This window comes from Phycomyces blakesleeanus (assembly GCF_001638985.1).
Source record: "Phycomyces blakesleeanus NRRL 1555(-) unplaced genomic scaffold PHYBLscaffold_4, whole genome shotgun sequence".
NCBI lineage: Eukaryota > Fungi > Mucoromycota > Mucoromycetes > Mucorales > Phycomycetaceae > Phycomyces > Phycomyces blakesleeanus.
This window is the reverse complement of record NW_017265137.1, coordinates 1,533,899-1,549,843: the sequence shown is the minus strand read 5'-3', so window position 1 is coordinate 1,549,843 and position 15,945 is coordinate 1,533,899. Positions and strand designations below refer to the sequence as shown.

Here is a 15,945-nt window from a genome sequence, read left to right as displayed (position 1 = left end):
TCAACTGTCCCAGGAAGCACACAATCGTCTATCTGACTTGAGTAAACAGTCCATTCAGGATGATCCTGTTTTAGGTGCTCCTATTTCCAAGCTGGCCCGTCACCATCACAGAGGGAAAACCTTGAGAGTCAAGTTCACTGCTGCTGATTGGACTGTGGTCGAGAGACGGGGTCATGCAGCACTTTATGCAGGCGTTCACAGCCTTGGCCAGTCTTGGGAAACTATTCATATCGGTTGGACAGGCCCAATTAGAGTCAAAGGCACCAAGAAAACCATTCCACCACACGAAATGACCGACGAGGACAAGTCTGCGCTACAAAAACTACTTTGGGAGACTGGTCATATAGTACCTATCTTTCTTGACAACAAGTCCCATGGACATTATGAAGGCTATTGCAAGGAAGGTAAATATAAAATACAATAGTTTAATGGTGTACGATTTAGTGCCTTACTATTGATCTATTTATACAGTGCTTTGGCCATTATTTCACTATGTTGTCTGGTCTGATTCCACAAACGGGCAAGCCGAAAAGAAGAACTGGGCTGATTATGTGGCTGTAAATCGTCAGTTTGCAGACACGATCATTAAAACCTACCGTCAGGGCGACACAAGTATGTCTTATTCTATTTTTAATAGCAGCCTAATATCGTACAACTAATTCGAGTTTTCCAGTTTGTATTCACGATTATCACCTCTTGCTGGTACCTGAGATGTTACGTGCCTCCATCCCAGATGCTCCCGTCGGCCTTTTCTTCCATGCAACATTTCCTAGCTCGGAAATCTTCCGCTGTCTGACAAGTAAGGAGCCCTTTATTTATCTATTTATTTATTTTGTACAGGATTATTTAACTGCTCAATTCATAAACCATTACCCTACTATCTTGTGTATAGCTCGAAATGAAATTCTGCAGGGTATGCTTGGGGCGAATCTTGTAGGCTTTCAGGTAATACACACAGATATACAGATAGCAGATACAGAGATGTACATATCAATATACATATCCATATCCATATCCTTACATACACAAATGCCCAAGCATTAACTTAGTAATCAATTAGACCTATTCGTACGCCAGGCATTTCATTTCATCTAGCACACGTGTGCTTGGATGTGAATCCACCCAAGTTGGCGTCAATTCGAACGGCCAGATTGTATCAGTTGGAGCATTTCCAATTGGTATTGATGTCGAGCGTGTTCACACCTTTAGACAGCAACCAGGAGTGGAGCCAAAAATGAACGCAATCAGGGATATGTACGCTGGAAAGAAGATCATCATTGGGCGAGACAAACTCGATTCTACAAAGGGTGTACTCCAAAAACTTCATGCATTTGAGAAATTTTTAGCAATCTATCCCGAATGGCGCAACAAGGTTGTTCTTATCCAAGTGGCTACTCCAACATTTGGTGACCACTCCAAGTTGGAAACAAAGGTATCCGAGACAGTGAGTCACATTAATGGTTTGTTTGGCTCTCTAGAGTTCACACCAGTTCATTACTATCATCAAGACATCGACCGTGATGAGTACTATGCCCTCTTGTCAGTTGCCGATGCTGGCCTCATAACATGTGTTCGGGATGGAATGAATACAACATCTTTTGAATACATCATTTGTCAGCATAAGACACACAGTCCATTGATTCTTTCAGAGTTTGCTGGAACGGCGGGCTCTTTGAGTGCAGCTATCCTCGTCAATCCATGGGACTACGCCGGAGTAGCCAAAGCATTGAACGATGCTTTGATCATGTCACCAGAAGAGAAACTTTCAAGACATGGGGTAAATCAAAGAAGAAGAATACAATTTTTTTCTTTTCCTTTTTCTTTCTGGAAATATCATTAATATGTATATGTATATGTATATATATCTTTTATACAGCAACTCTATAAACATGTAACAAATCATACTGCATCCTTCTGGGCACATTCATTTGTTAAAGGGCTTGTTAGCTGCACTGAAGAACAATCCCTCCAGTCGCACTCCACGCCGGCCTTGAATGTAGATGCGCTCAAGAGCACGTATATTGGATCAAAAAAGAGATTGATGTTTTTTGACTATGATGTAAGGAATTCAAATAACTAGCTATAAATGAAAAAAACCCAAACAAAAAATGTTAATAAAAAATACTTTTTTTTTTGGGTTATTAGGGTACTCTCACACCTATTGTGTCTCTTCCATCAGATGCTAAGCCATCAAATGACATGTTGACTAGCCTCAGAGTTCTTTGTCAAAATCCACTTAATGTTGTGTGGATCATATCTGGCCGTGACCAGGCCACACTTGATGAGTGGATTGGTAGTAAAGTGGACAACATCGGACTCAGTGCTGAGCATGGATGCTACATAAAGCCACCAGGTGCTGAGAAATGGACAAGTATCGTTAGTAATGTAGACATGAGTTGGAAACAGGATGTGGCCGAGATCTTTGAGTATTACACAGAGCGTACTCAAGGTAGTATGGTAGAATACAAAAAATCCTCTATCACTTGGCACTACCGAAACGCAGATGCAACCTATGGGTAAGCATTAATATATTTTACTTTTATATTTTTGTATTTAACTGTCAATTGTTTTTTTATAAAGTGCTTTCCAAGCAAAAGAATGTCAAAACCATCTTGAGAATGCAATTGTGTCCAAACTTCCAGTAGAAATATTGGTTGGAAAAAAGAATCTAGAGGTTAGACCGATGGCTATCAACAAGGGTGAAATCGTGAAGCGGATATTGTCTCAAAACCCTGATGCCGACATGGTTATCTGTGCTGGTGATGACAAAACAGACGAGGATATGTTCCGTATGCTTAGTAATATTCACGTAACATCAAGCACCAATAACAACCATAGTCAGCAGCAACAAACGTTCCCGGGGTCAGCTCCCGTCTCGCCTCATGATCCTCCTAGCCGCTCCAGTTCCTTCTCACTCTTACCGCCACAATCGCCTTTATTGCCAGAGAAGGCCGTGTCTTTGTTTTCAATTACAGTAGGACCACCCGAAAAGAAGACTATGGCTAACTGGCATGTAGACTCTAGTTCTGAAGTGGTTAAATGTTTGAGACTATTGTCAGGAATACACAATTAGAGCCACTATTTCCGATTATCTTTACAGTCTAGATATAACACAAAGTAGTATATACTTTAGTTCCATTGATATTTTCCTTTATTGATTCAATTCATTCACAATATAATGAAAATAAATAAATCAGATAATATATATATATAAAAGATACCATCCTGTCTGTCTATCTTTCTGTCTGTCTCTTTGAAAGATAGCAAGTTAGCATGTCACGTGTAATGGCTATGCAGTGCTCTGAGGTGTGGTTGTGCAAAGTATCAATGCAGTAATTTTTTTTTTCGTTTTCTATCTTCTCTATGCGTTTATACTCTATAGCCATTATCCTAACATTACTTGGATCATGGATGACCACTAGTTTTGGTACGTTTAATCAATGTTACATGAAGTTTAATCTATATACTAATTTTTTTGATTCTTGGACTAGCGCAGGACATTGCTTCATCATTGTATCCTTACATATACACCGATGTAAGCACCTGGCCATGTGTTAGACTATTGAATGCAACTGGACAAATAGGATGCCATGGTAATACATAAAAATAACAATAAGACGTATATTTATCTTAGACATAATGTCATCTCTTTTTTCTTCTTCGGCTAATTACTGTGATTTAATTTGATCTTTAATAGTCCCTAATGGTGCTGGTGGGATTTTGTATCAAATAGAATCTCAAGATGAAATTAATAATTTCGTATCAAAACATGGTGGCTCTAAGCAAAACTATGCTGCTGTAATTCCTTACAATCTGTTAACAAAGTTAGTAGTGTAAATAATAATAATAATAATAATAATCCCTTTATATTTTTATATATATATATATATAATTTTAACATTTAATTTATAGGGCAAACATCGCTGCTCTGGATAGTACAAAGTGTATCAGTGGATTAATTGTGCTTTTGCGCGCATCATCAATGGTCCCAGAAGCATCTTTGAGTTCACCTGACACAAGCTGTCCAAATTGCCGATTTGGATTATACGCAAATGATCCCGATCAATATGTTTGGAATCCTCAAGTAAGCTAGTGCTGCGCTTAATAACTAGATTAAAGAGAAAAAATAATTAAATTTTATTTTATTTTAAATGAATTAAACGATTCTGTATTTCTAAATATTTTTTTATAGGGACAAGGGCTTATAGAAGAAAATCTACCGTTCCCTGTATTTGGATTGAACCCTGTAGACACGGTCTCAAAACAAGTATTCAATATTGTTATGCGAGTAAGAAATTCAGTCATGCTTATATTATCATTCTGAGAATAAATAGTGGGTCTGATACAAGAATAATTCGATATAGGGAGTTGCATTCAATCTTAAAAAGCAATACACAGACTACCCTTTGCAAGCCATCGATTTTAAACTTTTCATGTGGGCAGCTATAGATTCTGAGACTTGTTTAAGACGAGGTAAGACACAATCGAAATAAGATTTAGCTTTATAAACACATAAATGTCAAACTAAAATAAAAAGGTTGCTTTTAGGATGGTGCCAAGTAGTCGGCGGAACTTCTGTATTTTCTTCACCATCCCGCCAGATAGCTGCTGATGATGGAAAGAAGAGTATTGTCTTGACTGCCAGTTTGGATAGCCGATCTCTTTTTCACGACCTTACAAATGGAGTAGCGACTTCTTTATCAGGATTGGTTGCACTCTTGACAGTAGCAGAATCACTCAGTAGGGTAAGAAGAAGAAAAAATAACGATACCATAATATAAATTTCAATTTATTTATTTTTGGTTCGTTAAACACTTTGTTTTCTAGGCACCCGTTTCTCTAGAATTGCTTCCTAAGCACATCGTGTATACAGGGTTTACAGCAGAGGCATGGGGGTTCGCAGGATCTCAGCGATTTGTACAGGATATATCAGCTCAATTTCAATGTACAAATGCAACAAGAGCATCTGTATGCCCTTTTTTAAATGCGCCATGTACATTTCCATGTGTTCGGTCCATGGATTTTAAGAGAATTAATATCGACAATATCGATTCTTTAATCGAATTTAACTCTGTATCCGGACTTAATTCAAATTATAGCAGCTATTGGGCTCATGTAGATGATGTTGACCTGACACAATCGTTTGTTGCTGATCTTCAAAAGAATAATTTAACATTACCTGGACAAAATTCCCAAAATACTATCCAGGCTGCAAACCAAGATGGAAACCAACGTAAATTGCCACCAAGCAGTGCAATGAGCTTCCTCCAAAAAAATAGAAACATTAAAACAGTTGTTCTAACTGATTTTCAAAAAGAACTCGGAAGGTAAAGGAAAAAGAGTATTGATCATTTATATATATATATATTAATTCTTCTATTTCTTGCCTAGCTATTACAATAGTGATATGGATGACAAGGTTGATCTGGATCTAATGTCACAATCTATATGTGGGCTTGCAGATGCTACAGCAAAGACTGTATTCTTAAAAGCCCAGGAGGGTGCTTCTACAATTATTCCCGCAGAAACAATTACTGCAAATTGCACACTAGTGTCTTCTTTACTTGACTGCCTTGCATCGAATTTTTCGTGCCCAATGATGAAAAACTACTTTAATGGTGAGTGAACATTCTGGACATTATGGCCGTATCTGTCAAGCTAAATGCTTTTTTTGTCGATAGTCTCAAGCGTAGGACGCCTGAGCCACTATACCTCTGTGTTCTCATTTGTGAATCCACAACCTCAACTCTTGTCTCGTTTTGTATTCACCTTTCTTGGAGACGTGACAGGAACAAGGCGAAATAATAGCGACCTGGGGCCATCTGGCTGCTCTACCATGCAAGACTGTATTTCCGGCGAGTACTGTATTCGGAAGCAATGTGTGTCCACCATGACAGCATATCATGATGCATACGGAACTGGGCTTACGTATAATGAGTCGACAGGAAAAGTGAGCGTTACAGACCCAACAAAGGGTACATGGACAGAAAGCACGTAAGTCATAAATGAGGGGAAGCATTAATTCCTTAACTCACACTCGTTCATAAAAGATGGGACACACCTACAATGCGCGTGTTCTTGGTAACTTCTACGAAACATCAGGTTATAGAATTGGTTGTAGGCGTACTATGGACTTTGATCAGTATAGCAGTTGTGATATTTGGTCGAAGTTTCTTGAAGAAGACCTTCAAAACTGATTAGGGCGTCATATCTGTATTTTATTTGTAATGTGCTCATAATTTTCTACATATTAAAAAACTTAATATACTTAATATCCGTGTGTGAAGGGGTTTTTCTTTTCAAAACACAAAAAAAAACAAAAAAGGCAAGAAATATGCTCAAGCAATTTTAATAAAGTCTTTGGATTTAACCACTTTCCCACTCACTAGCTAGTTATTAGATAATGCATGGCCATTAAATAGAATACACTCCAAGTGATACAGATAATGAAATGTGTGCTCTATACGTAAATGCTATCCAGTATAATAACAATTTCAATTCTTTACTAGATTTTTATTATTCTATTAACACATATGGATGATAAAGCTCCATTCTTTTTTTGGTTCTCTGGAAGTCTGAGATTATATCAACGGTTTTTTACCAAAGTCACACTCGACATAAGCTTTCCGTTCCTCAAAGCATTATCGATTCTCTAGTAGTTGTTCTACGCACCATGGCGGATCCACGAACACAATTGTTGACAGTTCTGCATGAGGCAGCATCCCAGGACTATGCACGAATGAGACAGGCAGAAGAAATGTTAAAACAATGGGAAAATGCTAGTCAATTCTTTGCTACTTTGCAGGTAAAAAAGAAAAAAGAAAGCAAACTTGTCAAACTTCTCTATTTCACCTCAAGTGGCTTTTACTTCTTTACATGGCATACAGCATCACATAATTGTAATATCTAGACAGCTAACCATTTTAAAAATTTTCTTCTAAAGGACATATTCTACGATCGTTCGGTTCACCATGATGTCCGTTTCTTGAGCGGAATCTACCTCAAGAATGGTATTGATCGTTTTTGGAGAAGAACAGCAAAAAAGTGGGTAAAAAAAAAAATGAAATGTATATGTATCCATGAACACTCTTTCTATAGTCCTATTGCACCAGAAGAAAAGATAGCCATTCGATTGCGACTACTTCAATTTTTGGATGAACCTAGCAAAAAGGTAAATTATTAAATTATATTGTTTTACAGTGTTTGCTTGTATATCATAGATCGTTAACTATACAGTACACTTGTCATAAATTTAGCTCGCTTCTCAAAATGCTATCATTGTGGCTCGTATTGCACGTTTAGATTTCCCAAATGAATGGTGCGTTTTACATTAAAAAACAGTGTGCGAGTGTTACTTACAATGTTATATATATATATATATATATATATATAAAGGCCAGAGCTTTTGCCAACTTTGATCCAAGCTATTGAAACTACCAGCTCCGGAAACAACGAACAATCCCGGATTATTCATGACCGTTCCCTCAGCATGTTGTATGAAGTGTTGTCTGAGCTTAGCACACGTCTCTTGTCAGCTGGTCGAAAACAATTTGCTTCAATTGCACCAAGAACATTCCAAACAATTGCTCAGGTGTATGCAACTTACACTGAACGAACAATTGCATATATGGCCAATATACAAGCTATTATTACCGATTCTGTTGCTAAAGCGCGTACAATTGAAGAGCTAGAAATTACTTCCATGTGTCTTAAATGCTTGAGGATACTTATGGTCAGCGGGATCCGCGATGTCCATAAATACGACGAAACAAAGGTGAGATTATATAGTGGACTATAAATTGAATATTCTATGAATATTAAATAAGCCTATTAAATTACTAGATGTTCATTCGAATGAGCCAAAGACATATTCAGAGCTATGTTGATATTCGTACGTATTACTATACTTTAATAAGATAAATTATCTGTATTATAACCGCTTGTAATTTACAGACACCTGTATTGCTCAACTAAATGTTTCTGGTGACATTGTGAAGGTCTTGGAAACCGTTATTGAGGATTACGGAACCCTTTACCTTGGTTTGCAAAAGGCACATCCTGTGTCCTCAGCTCTTTGCACCTCATGGGTGGATATTTTAAAATTCTATTGGCATAATATTGTGATGCAAGGCGACGCTTTGGTTAAACAACATATACCAGGTAAGTTTAAAATCTAAATTAAACCGCTAGTGTGTCATTTGTTCTAGTATTCTTACCGTGACTATTCAGGACAAAACAAGGACCCTAGATTCTTCCAACAGTTTTTGCTCCAAGGCATGTGCTTGATTAAGAGTACCATAAAAACCATGGCTCAGAACTGGCAAAAGACAGGCAAGTTTGTTTTTTTTAGAACTACTCTTATTGTAGACTTGCTGACTTGAATATTTTGTTTTAGCCAGCGAGAGTCTTTCTGTAACAGACGAAGAAACCATTCTTGCCAATGATGCGTGCCGTATAATTAATGAGCAACTGCTTACTCCTGACTTTGTTCGTACGTGCGCAGAGACCTTGGTTTCCAAATATATGCTCTTAACACCAACCGATTTTGAGCAATGGGAAGAGGATCCAGAGACCTGGGCCAATCATTCTGATACCGAAAACTGGGAATTTGAAATGAGAGTAAGCAATAACAAAAAAAATAGGAGCGATATTTCTGAGGGGGGTATTAATGTGCACGTTCCATATAAGCCATGTGCAGAAATGACATTCATGACACTCCTGACACAATATAGAGACTTGTTGTGCCCTATAATGCTTAATCTTACGGAACAGGTGGCTAGTAAGTAACACAGGTATCATTTTAAGAAATGTACTGATCACCACACAGCTGTCGTTGATCAACAGGGCCTTCTATTCAAAGACGCTGTATACTGTGGTCTTGGACTTGGAGTAAATACACTGTATGGAAAGCTAGACTTTGAGTTATTTGTTGTCAACAGACTCCAACCCGAAGTATCCAACAAAGAACCCAGGTAAGACAACGAAATAAAAGAAACATTTGTATTACAACAATACTCAAAATTCAAAATTCTATTATTATTATTGTTATTTTTTTTTAAAAAAAAGCTTCAAGATTTTGCGGCGTAGAATAGCTTGGTTGGTTGGAAGATGGGTTAGCGAAGGCATTAGCGCAGACTGCCGTACTATAATTTATCAGATACTTTTACAACTTATGGTGGCTGAAGAGGACCTGGTTGTGCGTCTGACAGCTGCTCACAGCTTAAAACTAGCCATCGATGATTGGGATTTCGATCTTAGCATCCTCCTGCCTTTTCTTGGCCCAGCAATGGACCTTCTGATGGCTTTGTTGAATGAAGCTGAAGATTCGGACACGGTTATGAGACTTATTTCTGATCTCAATACCATCATGGATCGTACACAGACCGAGGTAAGAAAGGTTGTACGTTTGGAGATTTGTATCATTAACGATCACCCTGATTTTAGATCATTCCTTATGCACCAAAGATGATCGAATTGCTTACCCCTCTCTGGACAAGAGCCCAAAAAGAACCACTATTCCAATCATCTTTGGTTATTACCTTTACGAAGATATCTGCAGTAAGTTTTGTATGAGTCAAGCTTTGTGATTTTGACATGTTTTTCTTGTTCTTCTCTCTTTGTAGATTCTTAATGAACAATCCGTTCAGCTCCAAGATCTTCTTATTCCTATGGTGGAATACTGTGTCAACAAAAACAACGTAAGCCTCAGTTTAAGTTACATAGGTTATTTAATAGATTCCAATTGACACACCTCTTTTTTCTCTTTCTTTCAACAGGAGGCACATGTTTATCTCATAGATGATGCCCTCGATTTATGGTGGACATTACTTCAAAGCACACCATACGCCAGTCCTCAGATGATGAAACTACTCCCAATAGCTATTGAGCTGTTGGATTTTGATACCGAGAATATGCGTAAAGTACTGAAAATAATTGAGAGCTACATTCTACTCTCTCCAGAGGCCACTTTACAGGTATTTTCATATTTTTCTAAAAAAAAATGCCTAGAAATCAGACTATTAATAGAGTGAGCTACACAGCAATATGCGATGGGGTTATTTGGACGCTTGGCATCCTATGTTGGAAATTCAAAGGCGGAAGTGGCATCCAATATTGTCAGCACAGCGGACCTTGCGCTGATGTCTGTTCCAATTCAAATGTATGGGGATGCTCTTGTACAGTCTGGATTGTTGGGAAGCGTTCTTCAGACTTTCCTTCAAGAAGAGGTAAGACTCTTATTTAATATTTAATTTATTTATTAATTATATATATATATATATATTTGATATTCTCACAGCTTTATGCGTACGCTTTGATGAACTATATGACATTGTTTGCCAGGTTGGCAATTTATGATGCCAATCTTATCATTCAATTCATTCAAATGGCTGGACAACAGCTTAAGCCTACTTCTACTGACTTTCTTGGTGAACTAATGGATTCGTGGATGGACAAAGTAATAAGCTAAATATAAAGATGTCGTACAATAGAAATAGATCACTGATTGTGCTTCAATAGTTTGACAACCTGAGCCACCCACGTAGCCGCAAGCTAACTTGTATGGCTTTCACCAACATGGTCCGAACTGGAAACCAAACCGTCCTCTCAAGATTACCGGGGATATTCTCTATCTGGACCGACGTACTTGCAGAAACAGCAGACCCTGACTCTAAAGAGTATGTATTTTCAATACTTATTTTATAGACTTCATTCACTAATATATTTATACCACAAAAGGGCACTATTACACAACGAATCAGATCTTGAGGGAGATCTTGCACAGCTCGATGAGTCACTTGAGAAGAACAGAAAGTTAGAGGTTAGGAACTACATATAAGGATCTGTTTTTTCTTTTAAAGTTTATAGCTAACTCATTTGAATAGCTTTCTCGCCGAGATCTTGTGTATACCACTGATCTTGTATCTATGATTCATCAAACTTTGACTATATGTGAGGCTAATCACGGGGGATCTGAAGCATTCCATCAGATGTACTTGATTAATGTGGATCCTAGCCTTCTGGAGCAGGTTAACCAAATTATGTCTGCGTTATGAACACAATAAATAGAGCGATAGCGTGGGTTTGCGGACACCAAGAATATGAAGAGAGTATCTAACTTTCCTTAATTGGTGCTACAACAGGGAGTCCTATTTATCAGGGGCAATTGTTGGTATATTAGATCAAAGGACTACCAAAAAATATATCTATACTATTATTTTTTGTTGCCTTTTCATTTGTTCTAGAGATTGTTCTTTGTCTTGGTTTTTCTGTCTGGTATAGAGAATATCTTGTAAATCTTGCATAATATATCCGTTGCTGTTTAAAGTACGGATATCGACAAAAAGGACATTCACCCTTTGAAAGGCAACCCATGTAACGTGCATGGTTAAGACGGAGTTATGATTGCAATGCAAGCACACTAGTGAACACACGTTTTTAGACTACTGACACCTATTTAAACTGAGTCAATTCTTGATTTCCTTCTGCTCTTTCTTCCCCACAATGCAAATCCCAGTGCCATTCGACACGTTACGGCAGGGCATCGAACAGCCCATAGTTATCCGCAGTGCAGCCACCTCGGTTGCAATATTCATAGGCTGGTATCTCTTCTGGCACTTCTCTGGTTACATCAAGACAATACGCCAAAGAGCTTATGTTCTATCGCTCCTCAGCAGCTTTACGACTACCATAGCATCATTTCCACTAGTGTGGGACGTTATACGCAACAATGGAGACTTCCAGGTACTGATGCTTCCCGAAAGACAATGGCCGATTGCTGTCACAACTTTCTTCTTGACCTTCTTGACACTTGACCTTGTTATTGGCTCAGTCTTATATCGCTCGAAAATCGAACTATTGACTGGCTGGATTCACCACATCGTCTATTTTGGCACTCTCATATGGGTTATTCAGCACAAGTATTGTAGTGCATTCGTGACCATGTGTGTTCTTGAGGCACCCACTTTCCTCCTTGCCCTGGGCTCAATCAACAAACGACTGCGTCACGACTACCTATTTGCTGCTACCTTTGTGACGTCTCGCATTGTCTTTCATGCTTACATGATCTATAATGCCTATGTATTTTTGCCTTATGGTCACATTGGAGGCACTTTGTTTGCCTTCTTTCCATTACACTGCTATTGGTTTTATGGTGAGCTAACTTTAGTGACCGCCATATTTATAGAGGAATATTGGCTTACATTCTTGGCTAGGCTTCATCAAACAACAACAACGCATCCGCAGTCAACCAAAGAAGGGGAACAAAGAATCTTCAGATAAGATGGTTAGCACGCCTGCCGCAGATCAGAAAAAACAGCATGTGTCGCCTTGTACAGTTAGTCGTACAAAACACCAATCCAAGACTGGTGTTTCTGTACAGTACAGCATTTCTAAAAATTCTTCTGTGATTGATCGCCTGGCGTTGAGGTTACCAGAAACACTCCAACGTGAACTTCGTCTTCGATATGGAAACGGTATACCATATCTTGGCGGAACTAATGTGTATACCAACCATGAACACACAAATCACGAGCCCTCGGTTGTTTCGGTACACTAATGAGCACAATACTATACACATTTCTTTCTTCTTTATTATTTTTCTTTTCTATTTTACATCTTTCATCTGTCGTTCTTTGCTTTACCCAATTCATTCCCATAACACCAGTCAATCAATCAGTTGGTTAATCAACGAACTAACTAAAATAAAATAAAAATCCCAATATTTATATATACATATACACATACACATACACATATATCAATCATATTTATTTCATTATTAAAATACAACCATAAAAAAAAGATGCATTCAAATTGATATTTTATCAACATATATATCAGCTAATACACGTTTTGTTTGACTAAGAATATTTGGGCACTGGCTTATATTAAGGTAATCCAACTGAACTTCTTTGTCAAGTGTAGGCTTTAGACCCTGGTCGGTTACTCGGAAACACCCCCGAATGTTCAGTGAAAGGGGCGCATATTTGTGTGCCTGTAATAGCATATATATCGATGTATCAGACACAGCAGAGCAGCAATAGCTAGCATCCAATTCCACAAGGTGTTTCAGCATTGTCACTGCTTCCAATGATGCATCGCTTAGCGAACAGCAGAAGCTAAGCGAGAGTCTCTCCAAGTTGGGGGCAGCTTTTACCAGAGCAATTATTGCGGGATCCTGAAGGAAGCTGCAATCTGATAAAATGACTGTATGTAAGGCAGAAAAGTTAACATTTGACAAAGCCTCAAAGTCCTTTGTGGATACGCCAGTACATCTTTGAAGATTAAGATATTCCAAGCTGCCCGAGCAGTATGTAGCTAGTGCGCTCATAGTCAAGCTGGATAGATGCTTGCAATATGACAACGATAAGTAGGTCAGACCATCAAATCCTTCTGCTGCTTTAGATTGAATTAATGCTGTCAGTCCTTTGTTAGTGATCTTTCGGCAGTTAGACAGATCAAGGCTAGTGAGACGAGGGCAATTGGAGCTTAAGTGCAAAAGACCTTTATCTGTCACATTCCAACAAGAATTTATGTTTAAACTCTTGAGGTTCGGCATTGTTTCGGATATGACCTTGATGGCTTCGTCTGTCAAATGGAAGCAATGAGAAAGATTAAGATCCTGAGTGCGATCTCCAGCAAATACTACTGCTCGCATTAATACAGCATCTGTCATGTGGTTATTGTAAGGACTTAGGTCAACTTGATGTAATAAATTCTTATTGTTCTGCAAGAAACATCTGTATTTTTTTGAAACAGCTGCCAATCGAACCAAGCCAGAGAAGTCAAGGAAGGTTGCTACGTAGCCTAGAAGACTTGCACCAAGCGCTTGTAACTTGTCTTTTTTTTGGCTATAAATGCTGGATTTTGCTTCAGCTGGAAACTCTGGCTCTGCTTCAATGTGTGTAACAATATCCATTGGTTCTGTCCTTTGCTCTGCCATAGCCAATAGACTTGGGTCTGTCCAAACAGCAACGCTTGGTCTTCTCTTTCTCGTCTCTTGTTGTCTCAGCATAGTTGCTGCATTTGGTAGGGTAGGATCTTGATCACTTGTTGTACTGCATACAGAACTAGCTGTGATAGGAGTAAGTTGCTGTGAGCCGAAAGTAAATTGGCTATTTGTCATAGGAAGTTGTGTTTGTTCTGGTAATGTCAAATAAAAGAAAGTAAGAGACAATTCATTTAAAGTCATTATATATATATATATATATATATATATTGCGCTTACCAGGCATAACATGGCTTTCTTCTGAAACCTTTACCTAAGTGGAAATGTCATTAGCCAATATTCAAAGAAATACTTGGGTTTCATATAGTTTACTTTAATAGTCTTACCCGCTTGTTATACTCTTGCAAGACAGATTCAGCTAGTCTTTTGTAGTGCTGTTGCAACTCAGGATAATTCTGGCACACATCCAAAAAATCTTTTCGGTTGAGGACATATACTTCGAGGTTGGTTATAGTCCTAACATTAGCAGCCCTTGGTGTACCCAGTAGGACTGTTGTCTCCCCGAATGAATCTCCTGCGCTCAGTCTGGCCACCACAACATCAGTTGTGCTTGGAATAACCACTTCTACAGTACCTTTAAAAAAGTCACAAACAAACATAATATTTAATAATTAATTTTAGAAGAAGAAAAAGAACTCTTGACACTAGACACACCTTCAATAATGAAGAATAGTTCTGTTCCAATATCACCCTTTCGAATAATTAACACATTTGGCATATATTGTCGAGGCTGAACACACAGGGATATCTGATGCAGAAACTCTTCTGGACTGTCTTTAAAGAAGGAGATCTAAAAAAAAAGCACAATCATGAAATTTAGCTTTGATCAGCCGTCTGTTTATTTTTACCTTTCTCAAACGCTCGTAGGTACTTGTTCTTACAAAGAACTCGACATTGCGTTCAAAACTTGGTTTTCTTGTCTTTATGCGCCCTCCAGATGAGTTAAACTGCTGTTGACTCTTCTTTAATAAAGCTAAACGCTCCTCCGCTTCATATCTCAACATTTGTTCGACTTGTGGGAATCTTGGAAGTAATGTTGAAACATCCTCGGCCATTAAGACTGCAACTGTACATTTGTCGTTTGCAATAACTGTTGCAGTTCTGGGCATTGAGTACAGAATACCAATTTCACCAAAACAAGAGCCTTGCTTCAAAATAGCATAAACGCGCTCATAATCAGCTGAGCACACGCTGACAGACCCACGTAGTAGGAAAAACATGGCTTTGGCTGGTTCTCCTTCACGGATTATGACATCCTGGGGGCTATAGTTTCTCAAATGCATACTACAGGCCAATTGATGAAGAAAAGCTTCATCTCCGGTGCGTTGAAATAAAGAGTGTTCACGAAGAGAGGAAAGGAGTTTGGGAGGAATAGACAGGTTTGTTGTATAATCCTGTGTGTTCCATTTTGTATCTTTTTCTACGTCCAGCATCATTTTCTTAAATTTAGAGGAGTAAAGAGGAAAGGAAGAAGGCAAAAGGGATTTATTTCCTTCCTTTCTTGTAATGATCTAATTATTGGGTACTAGTGTGGTTGTCTTGGGAAAAATGAGCCTTGGATAAGCACCCCAGTCTCACCCAACTGGTTCAAAGAAACGTCATGACATCGGAGTAATGCATAGCACTCCAACGTTGTTGGAGTTGGCTATATCACCTCTTTTGTTTTACAATTTCCATTAGAGTACTCAAGCTATGGTGTTTACCATATGTATAAGTGTGTATCAGTAATGCTGACATGTTAGCTTGATTATGGCTCTTATGTATAAGCATGAAGTCTAAAGGGAAAGGCATTTTTATTTTTATTACTACTATAGTCCGATTTTATTGCCCATGTCAAATCCATGATCTAGTCATTAATTTAGATAAACAGTTTTTTTTCACATAAAAAAATGAATAATAGCTAAAGTAATCTGTACATACATTTCAATTGAATCTCT

The 15,945-nt window shown here is 38.2% G+C and overlaps 5 protein-coding genes across 5 annotated transcripts; 4 read left to right on the top strand and 1 right to left on the bottom strand.

Annotated features, from left to right (window-relative positions):
* Window positions 1-148: 148 nt before the first annotated feature.
* Window positions 149-3,037, top strand: PHYBLDRAFT_96533 (glycosyltransferase family 20 protein; the record flags this gene model as incomplete). Its single annotated transcript, XM_018443974.1, has 8 exons — window positions 149-404; window positions 472-612; window positions 674-945; window positions 1,061-1,777; window positions 1,877-2,059; window positions 2,146-2,516; window positions 2,581-2,809; window positions 2,846-3,037. Coding segments are annotated over 8 exons (2,361 nt in total), but the record flags the coding sequence as incomplete, so codon positions are not given.
* Window positions 3,038-3,363: 326 nt separating this feature from the next.
* PHYBLDRAFT_164583 (hypothetical protein) lies at window positions 3,364-6,201 on the top strand (the record flags this gene model as incomplete). The annotated part of the gene is made up of 11 exons (XM_018435040.1): window positions 3,364-3,427; window positions 3,492-3,593; window positions 3,698-3,833; window positions 3,913-4,084; window positions 4,193-4,288; window positions 4,365-4,473; window positions 4,549-4,745; window positions 4,828-5,327; window positions 5,392-5,618; window positions 5,682-5,994; window positions 6,051-6,201. 11 exons carry the CDS (start codon window positions 3,364-3,366, stop codon window positions 6,199-6,201), a joined length of 2,067 nt encoding a protein of 688 aa, XP_018295727.1.
* A 472-nt stretch (window positions 6,202-6,673) lies between these two features.
* Window positions 6,674-11,054, top strand: PHYBLDRAFT_164582 (hypothetical protein; the record flags this gene model as incomplete). The annotated part of the gene is made up of 18 exons (XM_018435039.1): window positions 6,674-6,805; window positions 6,944-7,044; window positions 7,099-7,171; window positions 7,257-7,318; window positions 7,396-7,774; window positions 7,843-7,891; window positions 7,954-8,160; window positions 8,396-8,779; window positions 8,828-8,972; window positions 9,067-9,388; window positions 9,445-9,558; window positions 9,624-9,698; window positions 9,777-9,974; window positions 10,041-10,226; window positions 10,298-10,456; window positions 10,519-10,676; window positions 10,738-10,819; window positions 10,884-11,054. The coding sequence occupies 18 exons, from the start codon at window positions 6,674-6,676 to the stop codon at window positions 11,052-11,054; spliced, it is 2,997 nt and encodes a 998-aa protein (XP_018295726.1).
* A 448-nt stretch (window positions 11,055-11,502) lies between these two features.
* PHYBLDRAFT_164581 (hypothetical protein) lies at window positions 11,503-12,556 on the top strand (the record flags this gene model as incomplete). Its single annotated transcript, XM_018435038.1, has 2 exons — window positions 11,503-12,151; window positions 12,213-12,556. 2 exons carry the CDS (start codon window positions 11,503-11,505, stop codon window positions 12,554-12,556), a joined length of 993 nt encoding a protein of 330 aa, XP_018295725.1.
* A 252-nt stretch (window positions 12,557-12,808) lies between these two features.
* Window positions 12,809-15,444, bottom strand: PHYBLDRAFT_60812 (hypothetical protein; the record flags this gene model as incomplete). Its single annotated transcript, XM_018440701.1, has 5 exons — window positions 12,809-13,839; window positions 14,228-14,261; window positions 14,335-14,582; window positions 14,663-14,798; window positions 14,857-15,444. 5 exons carry the CDS (start codon window positions 15,442-15,444, stop codon window positions 12,809-12,811), a joined length of 2,037 nt encoding a protein of 678 aa, XP_018295724.1.
* Window positions 15,445-15,945: the final 501 nt, after the last annotated feature.